Source organism: Antechinus flavipes, chromosome 1 (genome assembly GCF_016432865.1).
Source record: "Antechinus flavipes isolate AdamAnt ecotype Samford, QLD, Australia chromosome 1, AdamAnt_v2, whole genome shotgun sequence".
NCBI lineage: Eukaryota > Metazoa > Chordata > Mammalia > Dasyuromorphia > Dasyuridae > Antechinus > Antechinus flavipes.
In genome coordinates, this window is record NC_067398.1 from 79,594,646 (window position 1) to 79,612,110 (window position 17,465).

Consider the following 17,465-nt stretch of genomic DNA (forward strand, 5'->3'; position numbering starts at 1 on the left):
TTTTACTATGTTTTTTTTTTTTTTTCCACTGTATAGAAAGACAAGGCAGTCTGGCAATAAAGAGACAAGCCCCACAAATGTTTCACAACTGAATGGCTTCATCATTTTACTTCTCTTGGTTTTATTAAGATAATGAACCAATGATTCATTCCTTGCAGTCTAGGTGACAGTGTGAACTTGAAAAACATTTTTAATGTTTTTCTAATTTAAGCCTTTAATGTAAAACCTGAGTTACTACTGCTTAGTTTGGGAATTTGTTTTGGTCTAAAAGCTCCATTTGGGAGGAAAATTCTTTCTTTATAAAATGTTAGCATTCAATTAATCCTATGCCTAATTAGTATTTGTATTTTTAAAAAATAATAGCTATACCTAATATCTTAACATTTATATAACACTTACAATGTGCCTGGCACTATGCTAAGGAACTAATTTGCTCAGGGTCGTTCAGCTAGTCTGAGATTAAATTTGAACTCATCTTTATAATTCAAGGCCCAGGTCTCTATCTACTTTGTTATCTAGTTGCCCCTATACTGCCTATCAAAATCAAGTGTCAAATATCTATGTTGAGTTGATAAGCTACCAAGACTACATGTGAATTAAATTGAAAAGTTAATTTTTCTGGATGTGATATTTTCAGTCACAAGCCTAGTTTTTTTGATTATCAGTAAATTTGATTCCAGAACTTGCTGTCTTTTATTTTGGTTGCTGATAGTCTAATTGTAGTTCCACTGTATTTGAATTTTTTGTTTGTTTGTTTCTTGCATAATTTTCTCTTTGAACTTAGGGTTTCGAAAGTTGGTATTAATATTCCTGTGTGTTTTCCATGAAGAATCTCATTGAGATGGTGATCAGTGGATTTTTCCTATTTCTACTTTCCTGTCATGTTCTATCATTCCAAGACAATTTCTTAGATTATTTCCTCCATTATTGTGTCAAGGTTTTTTTTGTTGGTCACAACTTTCAGTCAGTCCAATTATTCTTATATTTTCTCTTGATCTGTTCTCCAGATCTGTCATTTTTCTTATAAGATGGTTCACATTCTGTCATATTTTCTAATTCTTTTCAATGTTTTGTTATTTCTTGGTCTCCATAGGTTCATTGACTTTCCTTTGCCCAATCCTAATTTTCAAAGAAATATTTTCATATTTGAGACTCTGTAGCTCCTTTTCTAGTTGATTAACTTTTTTTTTTTTTTGTAATCTTGTTTTCTTGGATGGTTTTTATTTATTTATTTTTTAAGTTTTTCCTCTATATCTTTTATTTGGTTTTGAAATTCTTTTTTGAGTTCTATAAATTCTCGCTGGGCAGGGAGCCATTTCATTGTACTCTTTGAAGTAGAAGCAGTTTTTATTTCAGTGTCTTCCTCTGAAGATGAAATCCAGTCTTCCCTGTTTCCATAGTAGATATCTGTGATGGGGTTCTTTCTTCTTTGATGGTTCATTTTTTTTTTTAAATAAGAGGTGTTAGTATAAGTACCTTTGGGGGAATGGTGCCTCAAGTTTTCCTTCAGTTATCCACTCTGACTAGGAACCCCAAACCAAGAACTCTACCCTAATGCAAGTGCCCACAGCCAGCCCCGTCTCTGCCCAGCTGATTCTGCACTCACCAGGTACTGGTTCCAGAGTTGCGTCTCAGCAGCACGGCTGGGCCTGGTGCTCCTAATCAGCTGAGATTCCCTCAAGTCTTTCCAGACTCAGACCCCCCCCCCCCTTATACCACAAACTGTCTGGAAGGTGAAAAAATCTCTGTGTTCCTGCTGAGGCTCCCAGGGTTTCGCACTTGATGTTTCTGCCAGAAGTGTTTGAACTTCATACAGGTTAATCCTCCACTCAGCATTTTCAGATCTTGTTGAGTTGTACCAGGAGGACCCCTGTTCTGCTCCAAATCTTGATTTTTTTTACTAGTCTATGTTTGCTGTGAGGTGCCAATTTGTTGTTGTTGTTTTTTTGTAGAGGAAATGGGAGAACTTGAAATTTATTATCCTATTGCACCATCTTCCGAGAATCCTCCCCTCTTCCCCCATATTGGACATTTCAAACTGAATATAGCAGACACATTTTAAACTTAGCATGCTCCAAATAGAATTTATTCTCTTCAAATTCTCCCTTCTGTTTCCTATTGCTGTCAAGAGTAGCAGCATCTTTTGAATCTTAGATAGTCATCATCTTGGTGTTCTCCTCAACTCACTCTTTTTCTTAATGCATATGCATTCCAAATCTTTAAGTTTATAACTCCACAGTATCTCTGTATCCAAGACTGTGAGGATGAGGATTTAACAATAAGCTCTTCCTTCCCACCTCCCCCATTATGTATAATAGTCTTTATGGCTTAATCTGTGTTATAAACATTTCTCCATCACTTTAAAGTTTAGATAGTGAACACATTTTATGGATTTCCAAAAGTAAATGTTCACACTAAAAAATTTATGATTGGCTGTTGAGAGCCAGTATAAGCCAACTTCTGCACAGACCTACTTGTATCTGACTTCTTCCCACTCAGTCACCTCCTTACTTAGTTCTCCTCATTTCTCACCTATTTTTTGTCATTTAAAGGATTTATAACCTAGCCCCAATTTTTCTTTCTAACCTTATTAACCATTATATTTCTATGCTATGTTTCAGCATTTTCTTAATTTCTTATTTTACTTCATCTGCCATCTCTGTACTGTTGCATTGACTGACTTCATGATTACAGCATATTTCTGTTTACCGACCATATTGAATCCCCCAACTCTTTCACAACATATAGTTCTTGAAGTTTTTTCAGTCTATATTGATCTGAAGAGTGGTTTCATTCCCCACAACATAGTTATGACACCACCATCTACAGGATTTTCTTTCTCTTCTGATCCCTAGTTACTTATGTTCTTGTTCACTACCTCATATTTATTTTTATATGTTTATTTTGCATACACACACAGAGTACATATACACACATGTATATATACAGGGTGTTTCAAAAGTGCAATTTTAATCAAATAGAGCTTAATACATAGAAATGGGCATTATAAATATGTTTGTATTGTGTGTGTATTGTATGGATAGGCTTACAGTAGAATGTAAGCTTTCTGAAGAGAAGGGTCTATTTCATTTTTGTCTTTATATTTTTATATCTAGAATTTCTTATACATCTTTCTAGAATACTATATACAGTATGAGCTTATTAAATGCTTTTCCATTGATATTTGAGGCTTCATCCTGTAAACTTTTTTTTGTTTTTCAGCATTTTCGCTTAAACTGATATGGATGCCTGCTGACCAGAAGGTAGAGAGCTACGGATTAGCATCAGATGGTGACTGTGTCTTCTTACAATTTCTGTGCCTGTGTCTGAGAGAGAGAGCCTCCTAGGTGTTGTGGAAATGAACGGAGAACAGCAACTTGACACAGGTATTAATATCAGCACTCTATTAAAGTGTTTTCTCTTGGTAACATTTATGAACAAGTAGAACCTATCTAGTACAGTATAATTTTTATTCCTTATTTTTTAGCATCTAATTATTGTATAGCATGCTGAAGGTGATAGAAAGTGTCAAAATAGTATAGCAGAAACACTTTTTAATTCCTGGTGACTTTTAAGGCAAATGGCAAAATAAGCCTGTGTGATGGAAATAGCCTATCTTATAGAAATAAGTTAAAGTTCCTGTGTATCAAATTTGTTTTTCCTCTGAGAAAAGAAAATCTTTTGGATGTAAGAACAAATCAGCTTACAGCAAGTATGTTATTTCACCATATTTTTCTCTTTTACCCACTGCAAAATAATACAAATCAGTATGTAGTGGAAAAAGTCTTGGAATTGAAGTCAAGACCTAGGTATGAGTTGTAGCTCTGCCAATTAAACTCTATTATTTTTCAGATCAGTCTGAAGTAGTTATGAGAATCTTTAACAAGTTTTTAATGTCCTTTTTAGTTGTGAGTCTTCCATGATCTGGTTAAACTAATCCATGTTAGATAGAATGTTAGAATCAAATAAATAGAATCACTTATTCCTTCCACAGTAAATTCAGTCTCTGGTTCACAGTCTTCCCCAATTCCTGACTTCATATGAGAAGATTTCAAAACTCATATTGATGCTTCTTTAGATACTCTGTTTTCATAATTCCTTATTCTACTTTATTCCATGATGTACTCCTTTATTCCATTGCAGCTACACATTGTCATGCTCTTGATATTGACGACACCCACAGACATTTCAGTTCAATATTCACAGACTCCAAAATTCCTTTATCTGATTGTTGTCTTTTTATTATTCCATCTTTTCATGACTTAACAATCCCTTAGCCTGTTTTTCCCCCTCACCATGACTTCCAATTTCTACACCTCTCACTTCTCTTCCAGATTATCACCTCTGCATAGTCTACATTCTTTCTTCTCTACCTCAACTCTTAATGAATCACTTAATTCTATACTTTCTTCTGCTCTGGAATTCCTTGCCCCTTTGTCCTGTTGCCAGTCATAACTTGCCAAATTCTAGTCATAGATTACATTACCATCTGCTTCCTTTACTTCTACTGTTGTGGAGCCAGATAAAAATGGCCAAAAAGTGCCAGTTAACCCCAGTACAAAGAAGTGAGATTGCCATTCTGCTCCTTTATTTTGTCCTGAGCTTCTAGTAGATCTGGGCAATTTTCTTTTTTTCTTTTTTTTCCCCCTGAGGCATTTGGGGTTAAGTGACTTTTCCCAGGATCACACAGCTAGGAAGTGTTGTGTCTGAGGCTGGATTTAAACTCAGGTTGTCCTGACTTCAGGGCCAGCACTTTATCCACTGCACCAATTAGCTGCCCCTAATCTGGACAATTTTTCATTTATCATTTGTTGAAATATAGTATTCAGACTTTTTTAAAAAGTAGTTTTTAGAGAGTCTAGTGGTTTTTAAATTATCTTTTCTTGCCCTTTTCACCAAATTAGTTGTTTTTTTGATATCAGATATCTTTCATTTTTCTTTTTTTAATCTGTTGATTTTGTTTTACTATTCCTTGATGTTTCATGGTGTCTTGTTTTCTATTTGGTCTATTCTAGTTGTCGGTGAATTTTTTACTTGTGTAAATTTACCATTTTCTCTTCTAAGCAACATATCTTACTTCCATTTATTTCCTCCACAATTTTGTTTTCATCTTTCGTTTCTTCCTTCATTTGAGATATATATATATATAGAAAAGTCATTTCCTCCCCATAAATCTCTGCTTGCAAATATTATGGAATTATTCTCTTCTTTTATGATAGATTTTTGCAAATTTTAGATCTGTTATAATTTTTATAGGGGTTTGTATCTTCTGCTAGCTCATTACTGCATTACAATTTTCATGGGGATTTATTCTAGAACCAAGCTCTACTTTTTGGGGAAGTACTTGGTTTTGACTTGTGTTGACTGTATTCTTACAATGACCTCTGCCTCAAGACAGCTAAATGGCACAGTAAATAGAGAATTGGGCCTGGAGTCAGAAGTATTAGGTTCAAATCTAGTTTCAGACACTTGCTGTGTGATTGTAGATAAGTAACTTTAACTTTTATTTATCTCAGTTTCCTGTGTTGTAAAGTGCACTTAAGTTTGCCGAGTTGTTTTGAAGATCAAATGATATATTTGTAAAGCACTTAGCATGGTTCTAAGTATATAATAGGCACTATATAAATTCTTTTTCCATTCCTTATTTCTCTTCCCTTCCCCTTCAATTCTTGGTATTTTACCTCTCACTTTTAGTTCTATACCCTGGAACTGTGCTGTGGGCAACAAAGCTGATAATTGAGACCTATCCTGTTAACATATGGAAGTTTAAGTACCTTTATGCTGGATCAGGAACCTCTTCTTAACTTGATCTCTTCCCCAAAACTGTTACCCACCCTCCAAATGTCCCCAGTACTTTCCATATGCTTTTCTTGTTTTGCCAATGTAGGTTGGAAAAGTTGTCCACTGTGAATATTTCTTGAATTTCCCAGTCAGGATTCCATCTGCGGTGTTTCTTATATCTCTTTGGAGTTTTGTGATAAAGAATTTAAGGTATTTCTTTCCGGTATACTATTATCTTGGTTCCCTCCTCAAATGCTGAATTTGGAGAGATGTTTTAGAGAGAGAAATGATAAGACTTGTCAACTGACTAAGAGGAAGGAATTGAGAATAAGGAGTTGAGAAAGTAGTTTAATTTTGAGGGGAATTTTAATTTGCATGTTGAATTAATTTCTGCCTACTTTTATTTTCTATGTTTTGATCCTACTTCTGGCCAAGACCAAGCAGAATTAATTCTGATTCCTCTCATTTTGTATAAGTTTTCTCTTTTCCATGTTAAACACCTACTACTTCTTTGAGCATTCCTAATGAAACAGTTTTTCTTTTCTTCACTTTCTTGAGCTTGAGGAAATAGTGGGGTCTAATACAGTTTTCTTAAATATGAGTAAGAACTTGACATGTGTAGGCATGGGAATAGAGCCAATAGATAATGAAAAGAGGGAGCTGAAAAAAGGAAAGATTATTGAAGGGGCAAATGCATGGAATAAAACACATCCTTGCACTTTGTAAACATGGTCTTTTTATTTGAAAACAGAAAAAGACAAATAAAGCCTAGAAGATTTTACTAACTAAAATAAATAATTAATGCTATTCCTATCAACTGGAAAGAGAAAATCCAAAGTAACTGACAAAACTTAAATAAAAACCTGTTATTACTGACAATTAATATTTTATATTAATGTTATTGTTGCATGGTGGATAGAGAATTGGAACCTGAAATACTTGGGTTTAATTCTTGCATCTTTAACCTTAGGTTCTCAATGTTCTAGGTAATTCTCTAAAACAGTTGAATTCGTAGAGGACATTTCCTTATATAAATCCTTAATGAATAACATCTTAGGTTGTTATATCCTGAGTAAAATTATTATGGCAACTCTTCCCACCTTTCCCCCCCTTCCTTGCCATAAGGACTGAGAGAATTGAATCAAGAAAAACCTTGACATACCATTGAATCATAAATTCCAGGTACTTTATCTCGATCCTTGCTGGGATAATTCCCCCTCCTTTTGAGTACTGCCCTTCATCTCACCGTCTCCTGCCCTCCACCTTCTTATCTTAACACCTGTTCTGTCAGGATTAAGTTATAATCCTTTCCTGGAATTATGGCTTGTCTGCCCACCCAGTGTCCTCATCCTCTTATGTGTCTTTGTTTCCCCTATAAGATTGTATACTCAGGTTATGTATTCTGTTCACAAACCCTAGTCCGCTAAAATCCTATATAAGTTCCCCGACTCAGTTCCTTGAGGCCGAATGATTTTGAACATGAATTTCATTCAGTTGGCTAATCTAAACTCTCCACATTAAAGATTAAAAATCAATCTCTGTCTTGGCTCAGTTTCTCTGGCATTACAAGGTCTAGTCCCTATAACTATAATTTATACTTTGTAATATAAATTCGTATTTTTTTATTTATTATGTACATTTATTTCCTTATATAAAGGGTAAAGTTAGTGTTGGGATTAAAATGTGAATTTTGATGAATGCAAAAAAAAATAAATAAAAGATACCAAAATGTGCTCATATTCACTAATGAAAAGGATTTTATTATTTTTTATTCTGAATTTAATGAACACTTCAAAAAAGAAAAAAAAATAGAACAAAAAAGGTTGATTATATGTGGAAATGCAAATCTCATATATAGCTTGCAAAAAAAAAAAAAAAAGACATTTTACACAAATGAGAAAGAACAACAGTACAAGAAGGTAAAATGGGAAAGATAATGGCAATCCCAAAGACAAAAACTTCTCAGTCTAATAAAAAGGGTAAAGTATGAGAATTAAAATTTGATAAAAATATATAATTTTTTCTTAGTATTTTTTATTTTATTAGTTTCATTGTTGATATCAATATAAAAATTTAAGTTAGCCATTCCTTTTTTTTTTTTTTTTTTTTTTAGAATTCCTAGTTTCTTTTATTATTTTTTTTATTATAGCTTTTTATTTACAAGTTATATGCATGGGTAATTTTACAGCATTGACAATTGCCAAACCTTTTGTTCCAATTTTCCCCCTCCTTCCCTCATCCCCTCCCCCTTGATGGCAGGTTGACCAATACATGTTAAGTATGTTAAAGCATATATGTCCTAACAATTATTTTGCTGTACAAAAAGAATTGGAGTTTGAAATAGTATACCATTAGCCTGTGAAGGAAATCAAAAATGCAGGCGGAGTTAGCCATTCCTTTTAAGCAGCATCATTAGTAGGAAAATAATTGAGAAAAACAAAATGTATTGCTTATCTTAGTAAATGTGTGAAGATTTTAATTTTTCCATTAAAAGAAAAAATTAATAAGTGAATCAAGATAAAGTACTTATCAGTATGTTGCTTACTGGATATACATTTAATATAAAAAACTATAGTTTGTTGAATAATAAGAGTTTGGTCTAATATATCCTCATCATAAGGACTGATATTCATAAAGAGTTTTAAGATCTGCAAAATACTTTACATCGTATATTCTTTACAATGATTTTGTGTGGTAGATAACTGCAGATTAGTTACTCCCCTATTTTATAGATGGAGAAACAGATTCAGAGTGGTTAAGGGACTTGACTGGAGTCATCATACCTACAATACAAATTTTAAAAACTCTTTTAAACCCAGAAATGGCATTAGTAATATCTAAGAAAGTAAAGCTCAAAGTAGATAGAACTGAAAGACAAATGAATTTTTAAATAATCATGAAAAGCACAAATGAAAAAAAAATGTAGTACTCCATCTATTGCATACTGAACATTAAAATTCATAAAAATATTAATTCTGATGTGAGAAGCCAATAGTAAAACATTCAGTAATATTGGGAGGATACTAATATTCTATTATGAGAATATCATAAATAAAATGATAAATTACAAAGAAATTACAGGTCTGAACTATTTCCTTAATAAGTTGGAATTAATAGATACATGGAGAGAACTCAATGAATGAAATTGAGAATTCTTTCTTCCTTAAATGGAATTGAATTGAAACATTCTTTCAAATACACGTAGAATACTTAAACGAATGATCATGTCTTCACTAGTCCATAAGGAAACCCTACAAACATTCAGAAAGGCAGAAATTATATATACTGTATTTTCAGAAAACAGTGGAATAACATTAGAACTAAATAGAAAAAAATGACCAAAAATTATAAAACTACATGGAAACTGAAAAACAATCTATTTGATAATGATTCAATTCTATTAAAAAAAATCTGTTGGATGATATACTGTTTAAAAGGCAATGACAATAATATTATCTATCAAAATTTATAAGATCAGGCCAAAGATGTTCTTAGAGATAAGTTTATATCCTATCTATATTAGAAATAAAAAAGTGGAGAAAAGAAAGTTTTTCCCTAACTTCCCTAATGCTAGGGAAAAAAACCCTCTTAATTCTCTGGACAGTCCATTCTTTCTTTTTTCTTTTTTTGGGGGGTTGGGGGACTTCTTTTTTCCCTTCTTTCCTTCCTTTCTTATCATCCTAGATGATAGTTTTTTCATTGTTAACTCAGCATAATTAGGAGAAAACCTTATTCAAAATAATAGTAAAGCTTTTTTATGTATTTTGCTTGTCATTTATTTTATTTTCCTTAATTCTAGGAATTGTCCAAAGGTAAGTTATATCTTCCATGTGGATTATTTTCTTTTACTTATGTAGGAAATTAAAATGTCTTACATTAATTTTTGAAATCCTGTTTGCTTCCAGATTAACCATTCATACCAATTTTGGAATGTGCCTGTTTAATATAAACTTTCTAGGAATGTTTTCTTAAGAAAGTTTTAATTAGTAAACCTAGAAAAGATACAGTTTAATGTATTGTTGATTTTTATTTTTAAAATTATCAAATGGAAAAAATGAATAATTTCCATTTTATATAACATAGTATTTTAATTAGGGATTAACATACTGCTATACTTGATTTTTTAATTCTAATTAAATATTTCTATGAAAGCTGAACACATTGATTTTGAAGTGGAGGAAATATATGCCTGTGTCTTAGAAGGAGAGAAGAGAAAGGGGAGAGGAAAGAGGGAGGGGGAACGTTTTTTTGGACTAGGTAAAAGAGGCCACTTTTTTACCTTATTCTTAATCACTGATTAATCAAACTCAAACTGAGACCTGTTAAAGGCCTTAGTTTAAAAAAGGCCAAGGTCTCCCATTGCATCCAAGGCCAGCTCCAGTCATCCTGATGTATATCTTGTCACTGGACTCAGATGGCTCTTGAGGAACAAAAGAGGCTGGTGACTTTGCGCAGTTCTGTCTCACTTAAAGCCAATTAGTTGCTTTGGCCAAGGAATTGCATTTGCATGACATATCACCTCATTGATATCATGTCATGATCCTCATCCAAAAAAATATTTTTTGTACATGAAATTGCAACCTTGTTATGTACAACTTAAACTTTTTTTTTAATTTTTAACTTAAAATTTTATTTATTTATTTATTTTTAGTTTTTAAAGCTTTTTATTTTCAAAACATATGCATGAACAATTTGACAACATTCATTGATCCTTGCATAGCCTTGTGTTTCAGATTTTCCTCTCCCTCTCCCCTAGATGGCAAGTAGTCATGTTAAACATGTTAAAATATATGTTAAATCTAATATGTAAACATAAACATATTTATACAATTCTCTTACTGCATAAGAAAAATCAAATAAAAAAAAGAAAATAAATGAAGAAGAGAACAAAATGCAAGTGAACAGCAACAAAAGGAGTGAGAATGTTATATTGTGATCCACATTCAGTTCCTACAATTCTCTCTCTGGGTACAGATGGCTCTCTTCATCACAAGATCATTGGAACTGGCATCAATCATCTCATTGTTGGAAAGAGTCATGTTCATCAGAATTGATCATCGTATAATATTGATATTGCCATGTACAAAGATCTCTGATTCTGCTCATTTCACTTAGCATCAGTTCATGTAAATCTCTCGAGGCCTTTCTGAAATTATCCTGTTGGATCGTTTCTTACAAAACACTAATATTCTATAACATTCATAAACCATAATTTATTCAGCCATTCTCCAATTGATGGGCATCCATTCAATTTCTAGTTTCTTGCCACTACAAAGAGGGCTGCCACAAACATTTTTGCACATGTGGGTCCCTTTCCCTCCTTTAAAATCTCTTTGGGATATAAGAGCAGTAGAAACACTGCTGGGTCAAAGGGTATGCACAGTTTGATAACTTTTTGAGCATAGTTCCAAATCATTCTCCAGAATGGCTGGATCCATTCACAATTCCACCAACAATTTATTAGTGTCCCAGTTTTCCCACATACCCTCCAACATTTGTCCTTGTCTTTTCCTGTCATCTTTGCCAATCTGAGAGTTGTAGTGGTATCTCAGAGTTGTCTTCATTTGCATTTCTCTGATCAATAGAGCATCTTCTCATATGATTAGAAATGGTTTTAATTTCTTCATCTGAAAAATAAGACAATTCTTAATGATGCCATATTGTGCTTTTGTGATCGCTAATTCCTTTGCTCTAGATGCTTACACATTATAGTATTACTTATATCTTTAAGGATTTTCTCAGATTTTGGAATTCAGGCAAAAATGTGATGACCTCTGCTTTCAAGTATCATTTGTCTGTTAGTCCTCATATACTATTTGTCGCCTTTGAAAAATCATTGCTGGTCATTCAGCTTTCATTTCTGTCGAGCTTTTCTGAGATAGATTGTTGATCTAGTTTTACTCTCGTCTCCTTATTCTGAACTTCAGTTTACTACTATTTTTATTTTGTCCTTTCTGATCTAAAGGTCATTTTCCTTAGCTAAGACAAAAAAAAAATCCAAACTAAGGATAACTGTTCAATTTTTTTTCTCCATTCATCATTACTTTACTACCCTTCTCAATCTGTAGTGTTTTATATGCTTTGATCAAGTAACCAGCAAGCATTTACTAAGCACCTATTATATGCCAGAAACAAAAAGTGAGCCATTCTTTTTCCTTCAGGAGTTGACATTTTAATTGAGGAAATATAGTGCATTCATAAACAAATCTAGAATAAAGACAACATAAAAACAGTGATCCAGGGAGATGACTTTTGACCTGCGGTCCAGAAATTACAGGAAGTGACATTTGAACTGAGCCTTTAAGGGGAAATAAAAGTTCCAAAATATAAGGGGGAGGAGGGGAAGCATTCCAGACTTGGAGTCTGTGCAGAGGTATGGAAAAGGAGATAAAATATTGTGTATAGAGAACAACAGATAGGCCCTTTTATCTGAGGAATAATTTTAGAGGGACAGTCTGTGTAATTTGCATGGAAAATAGATTACAATTAGATAAGTTATCAAGCACTTGTGTTTGTGCTGGGCACTGTGCATAGGATGGTGTATATAAAAAAAATGAAAAAAAAAAACCTCTCATTCAAAAAGGTTACATTCTAATGGCAGAGAGAACATGTAAACAATTAAGTTGATAAAATATGTATATGGAATAGATGAAAGGAAGGGGACACCATGAAAAGTCACATTTGAGCCAAGTTTTGAAGGAAGTCTGGGAAACCAAGAGATGGTGGTAGTTGTGGTAGGCTTAAAGAGTAGAGAGTGGGGATCAGATGAAACAAAAACTGAGAAAGCAAAAGGTTTAGAACAAGGAAGGGAAGGGAAAAAAATAGAGAAGAGTTTTTTTAGATTCCTAGTTCAAATTTTCTCACTTGTTTTATCTTATCCCTTTGGCAGTCTGTTGCTACCTATCCTATTGCTTCTTTTTTCAGAATAATGTAATAGGCAGAATGAAACACATTGTGGAGATAGAACACTTGTGACTTAGAAGATTGAGGGTATGGCTACTGCTGTTAATGACTGACAATGGAATGAGTCTTTCTTTTATCTTTTATATAGCTAAAAAGATACTCTTTGTTTTCATTGCCATTCTTTGTTAATTTATTAAGTACAGGTTATGCTTGTGTATTCATCTTTTGTTTTATCTACATTTTAAAAATTGAACTGATTGATTGATGGACTTAATTTAATAGGACCCTGTGTTGTTGCTATTTTAGTAAAGTATAATTGTATATAATTAAAGGATGATAAAATTAGAACCAAAAGATACTTCAGATGTCATTGAGTGTGACCTCTTCATTTTACAGTTGAACACTTTGAGGCCTCAGTAAGTTTAATGCTTTACCAAGGTTGCACAAGTACAATGCCAAAGCCAAGACTTTAACCAACTTTGACTCCAAATACAGCATTCTTTCCATATAGTTATCAGAGATAGCTCACTGTAAAATATTCTCACTTTGGCTCAGTTGAGATGTAATACTATAATTTTAAAGTTCAAAATGGGAATTAAGATATTAAAGTAACCCAAAATGATTTTTTTTTAGGTCTCATTTCAGTCAAAACAATTACTTAATAGAATTCAGCCAGTTGTTTCCCTAGTCACAAACAAAACACCAAAACTTTTGATAAGTGGAACTCAAAGAGTCATCGGGTGATCATTATGGATGTACTCTTTTTTTTGTGCTAAAGATGTATTTCAAAAGATTGCTTATAAATTGAATACTTACAAATTGAGTCCAGTTTTAAATACATTAGAAAAATTGCATGGTACAGTGGAATATCATTGGATGATATAATAATGATATCCATAATAGTTAACATTTATATAGTGTTTACTATGTGCTAGGAACTCTATTAGGCATCATTAAAATAACTCCCTCCCCCCACCCCCCCTTTTTTTTTTTTTTACAACTTCTATCTCATTTAATCCTCATAACAAACCCTGGGAAGTAGGTACTATTATTATCCCCTTCTTTCTGAGGCCAATAAAAGTTAGTTGAGTTGTCCAAGGTCACTAAGAAGTGTCTGAGGCTGGATTTGAACTCAAGTCTTCCTAACTCCAGCCTGATACTCTATTTTTGGTGTTAGTTAAAAAATCCTGAGTTCTAATGTTATCTCCATCTTACCTTTATAGCCTTAGCAAAGTCACAACTTCCTTGGCTCTGTTTTCTCATTTATTAAATGGAGTATGAGGTCCCTTCAAGCTTTGATTCTTGCATATGTGCCTTGTAAGAGGCATTGTCAAAAGTTTAGCAGATAGTTCCTGGGCTTGAAATATAATGAGGATGGAGCAGAGACAGATGTAATGTTCCATTATTATGTAACTGAGTTACAGAGCAAAATCTAATCTAAGTGTGAGGAGGAACATCATAACTGACCAGTGAGATCAGGTGAAGGCTTCCTAGAGGATGTGTTATTTGCTTGTTACTTTAAAAGATAAATTGGAAATTAACATGAAATAAAGGGAAGACATTCTATGCATAGGAAATATTGAGATAATTCAATTCAGTAATTATTAGACTCCTACTATATGCCCAGGACTGTGATAAACCTTTAAAGAAGGTTGTCCTTGCCCTTAAGGATTTTGCAATCTAATGGGGGAAGACAATACACAAAAGGAAGTTGAAAAGTGGGTGTGGGAGGGAATGCCACATTTGAGGGTACCCATTGAAATGAGGAATAGCTACAGATGGAAAGTGAAGGGAGTTGGGAGTCCAGTTTCTGCCCCCTAAGGTTTTAGGAATTTAGTATTCCACTTTCTAGCCCTTTAGTCAAAGGGGAGAGGAGACTGAGGGAAATAGCATCCAAGGCTCGAATTGGGAGCATGTTGATGAACTTAGAATTAAAAGTGTGGTGGTGGGGAGGGGGTGAGGAAAAGATATTCCATGTTCATTGGAGTAGGAAGTACCTTTGGATAGAGAGTACAACTCAGTGATGGGAGTAATATAAAACGAGGCTAAAAATTCAAGGTAGCAACATATTGTGAAGAGGTTTGATTTTTAATCATTGTCAGTAGGGAGCTTCAGAAAATTTTTCAGTAGATGAGAGAGTTGTCTGGATATATATATATATGTATATATATATATAAATTTTAATTTTAATTTTATTTTATTTAATAATAACTTTGTATTGACAGAATCCATGCCAGGGTAATTTTTTTCAACATTATCCCTTGCACTCGCTTATGTTTCGATTTTTCCCCTCCCTCCCTACACCCCCCCCCAAGATGGCAAGCAGTCTTATATATGTTAAATATGTTGCAGTATATCCTAGATACAATACATATTTGCAGAACCGAACAGTTCTCCTGTTGCACAGGGATAATTGGATTCAGAAGGTAAAAATAACCCAGGAAGAAAATCAAAAATGCAAGCAGTTTATATTCATTTCCCAGTGTTCCTTCTTTGGGTGTAGCTGTTTCTGTCCATCATTTATCCATTGAAACTCAGTTAGGTCTCTTTGTCATAGAAATCAACTTCCATCAGAATACATCCTCATACAATATCGTTGTCGAAGTGTATAATGATCTCCTGGTTCTGCTCATCTCACTTAGCATCAGTCCATGTAGGTCTCTCCAAGCCTCTCTGTATTTATCCTGCTGGTCATTCCTTACAGAGCAATAATATTCCATAACATTCATATACCACAATTTACCCAGCCATTCTCCAATTGATGGGCATCCATTCATTTTCCAGTTTCTAGCCACTACAAACAGGGCTGCTACAAACATTTTGGCACATACAGGTCCCTTTTCTGGATATATTTTTAAGATTATTTTGGCAGTACTATTAAGGATAGGGAAAGTATTGAAGTGCCCACTTGAAGAGAAGCTGTTGCCAATAGGAAATGGAAATAACTCCCTTATTTTCATTTTAAAGATTTTTTTCTTGGAACAGCTAAATGGCACAGTGGATAGAGCACCAGCTCTGGAATCAGAAAGACCCGAGTTCAAATTTGGCCTCAGACACTTAACATTTACTAGCTGTATGACCCTGGGCAAGTCACTTAACCCCAATTGCTTTGTTTTCCCCCTCCCTCCAAAAATGTTCTTTTCTTATCCCTTACACCTCCTTTGTTCCTAACTTTGCTATTTCTGTTTAGGATATCATCTTTATTCCATTTACCTAGACTTGCCACTTAGGTGTTATTCTCAACTCCTCACTTGTGGCATGTGCTTCACACTTCATCTCCCTTGGGCTTCCTCAAGCCTCTCCCCACTCCAGTTCATCCTTCACTTAGCTGTCAAATCTAACACCCTCTGTGCCTCTTTATTATCTTTAGGACCAAATATCAAGTCATTTATTTGGCTTTTAAAGCCCTTCAAAAGCTGGCCCCTTCTTACCCTTCTAGTCTTCTTATACTTTACTCCCCTCCATGTACTCTGCTGCAGTGGTCTCCTTGCTTTCTCAAACAGCAAGTTTTTGCTTTTTTACTGGCATTTCTCCATGTATGAAATTCTCTCCCTGTTTGTCTCTACCTTCAGGCTTCTTTTCAGTTTCAACCAAAGTTCTGCTTTCTACAAGGTCTTTCTCAGTCCTCTTTCATTTTAGTGTCTTCCCTCAAAAATGATCTCCAGGTTATCTTGTTTGTACATAGTTGTTTGAATGTGATCTTCACCAGTAGACTGTGAGATTCTTGAGATCAGAAACTTTTTTTTTTTTGTATTGGTAGATCTTAGCACAGTGCATGGCACATAGCAGGTATTGCTTAATAAATGCTTGTGACCTGGTCAAAAAAAAATGAGAACTTCACTTTATTGCTGCATTTTAGATGCTGGATCTGGTGTGGAGGAAGTGGAATTTAACTGGGATGAATATCTAGAAGATACAGGATCCATAGCAGCTCCTCATGGGTCTTTTAAACATGTAAGTCATCACTTTATTTTCTTGTCTTTTTCTATATATTCTTTGCCCCTCGGATTCATACATAAGCCTTTAGAAAATTTAAAATTTCTTGAAGTTAGAACAAGATAAACTTTCTGAATATGTTTACTTTATTAAAAATTCCTTTTCAGGTAGTTGTTATTCTGCCTCCTAATTCGTGTCAGATTAGTCAATTGATTCAGTAATCTTTTATGTATGTCATAGTCTTTGTAGCATCATGGTCAGAAGCCTATGGATAAAATGGACAAAATTGTAGCAGTTCTGTATATTCCTTTGAAACGATCAAGCTTATAGCAGGCAACAGGAATATAGGGTTTAGAGTAGTTTAGACTTTAGAGATGATCTGATTTATCTCCTTCATTTTGTTGAGTTAATTGAAGTCAGGAGAAGTAAAGAGACTTGCCTGTTACCATTCAGCTGTTGTGCTTCTAAATCGGTATTTGAACTGAGGTTCTCTGACTGAGGGCGGATTTGCTTCCACTATTCCAGCCCTTTCTCCGGAGACCTTGTTGAGACCTTAAACTAGTGTGTCTTTCTGCTCTGGGGACAGCAACCCTTCAGATGGCAATGATAGGACTAGGAAACCAGTTTCCCACAGTCAGTTCATTGTACTTCATCTTACTAGGAGGAGACCTTTAATTGTTATTATGGTAAAGACATCATAGCCATATTTTTGAGCCATACTAATGGTCTTTGTGGCCATTTTTCTATTAAATGTAGTGTCAAAGGAGAATCACATGATGTTAACATCTGATGTATAGGCCTAAACTATATCTGTATAATTTAGATTAATTACATGAATCTATGTA

General features: G+C 33.9%; 1 protein-coding gene across 2 annotated transcripts in view; it reads left to right on the top strand.

Moving 5' to 3' along the window:
- SFMBT1 (Scm like with four mbt domains 1) overlaps positions 1-17,465 on the top strand; it is a 152,295-nt gene that overhangs the window by 79,742 nt on the left and 55,088 nt on the right. For both annotated transcript variants that reach the window (XM_051984804.1, XM_051984812.1), the window contains exons 2-3: positions 3,223-3,386; positions 16,544-16,638. In XM_051984804.1, the coding sequence (XP_051840764.1) occupies positions 3,359-3,386; positions 16,544-16,638 (123 nt within the window). In that variant the 5' untranslated portion in view covers positions 3,223-3,358. The remainder of the gene's footprint in view (positions 1-3,222; positions 3,387-16,543; positions 16,639-17,465) is intronic.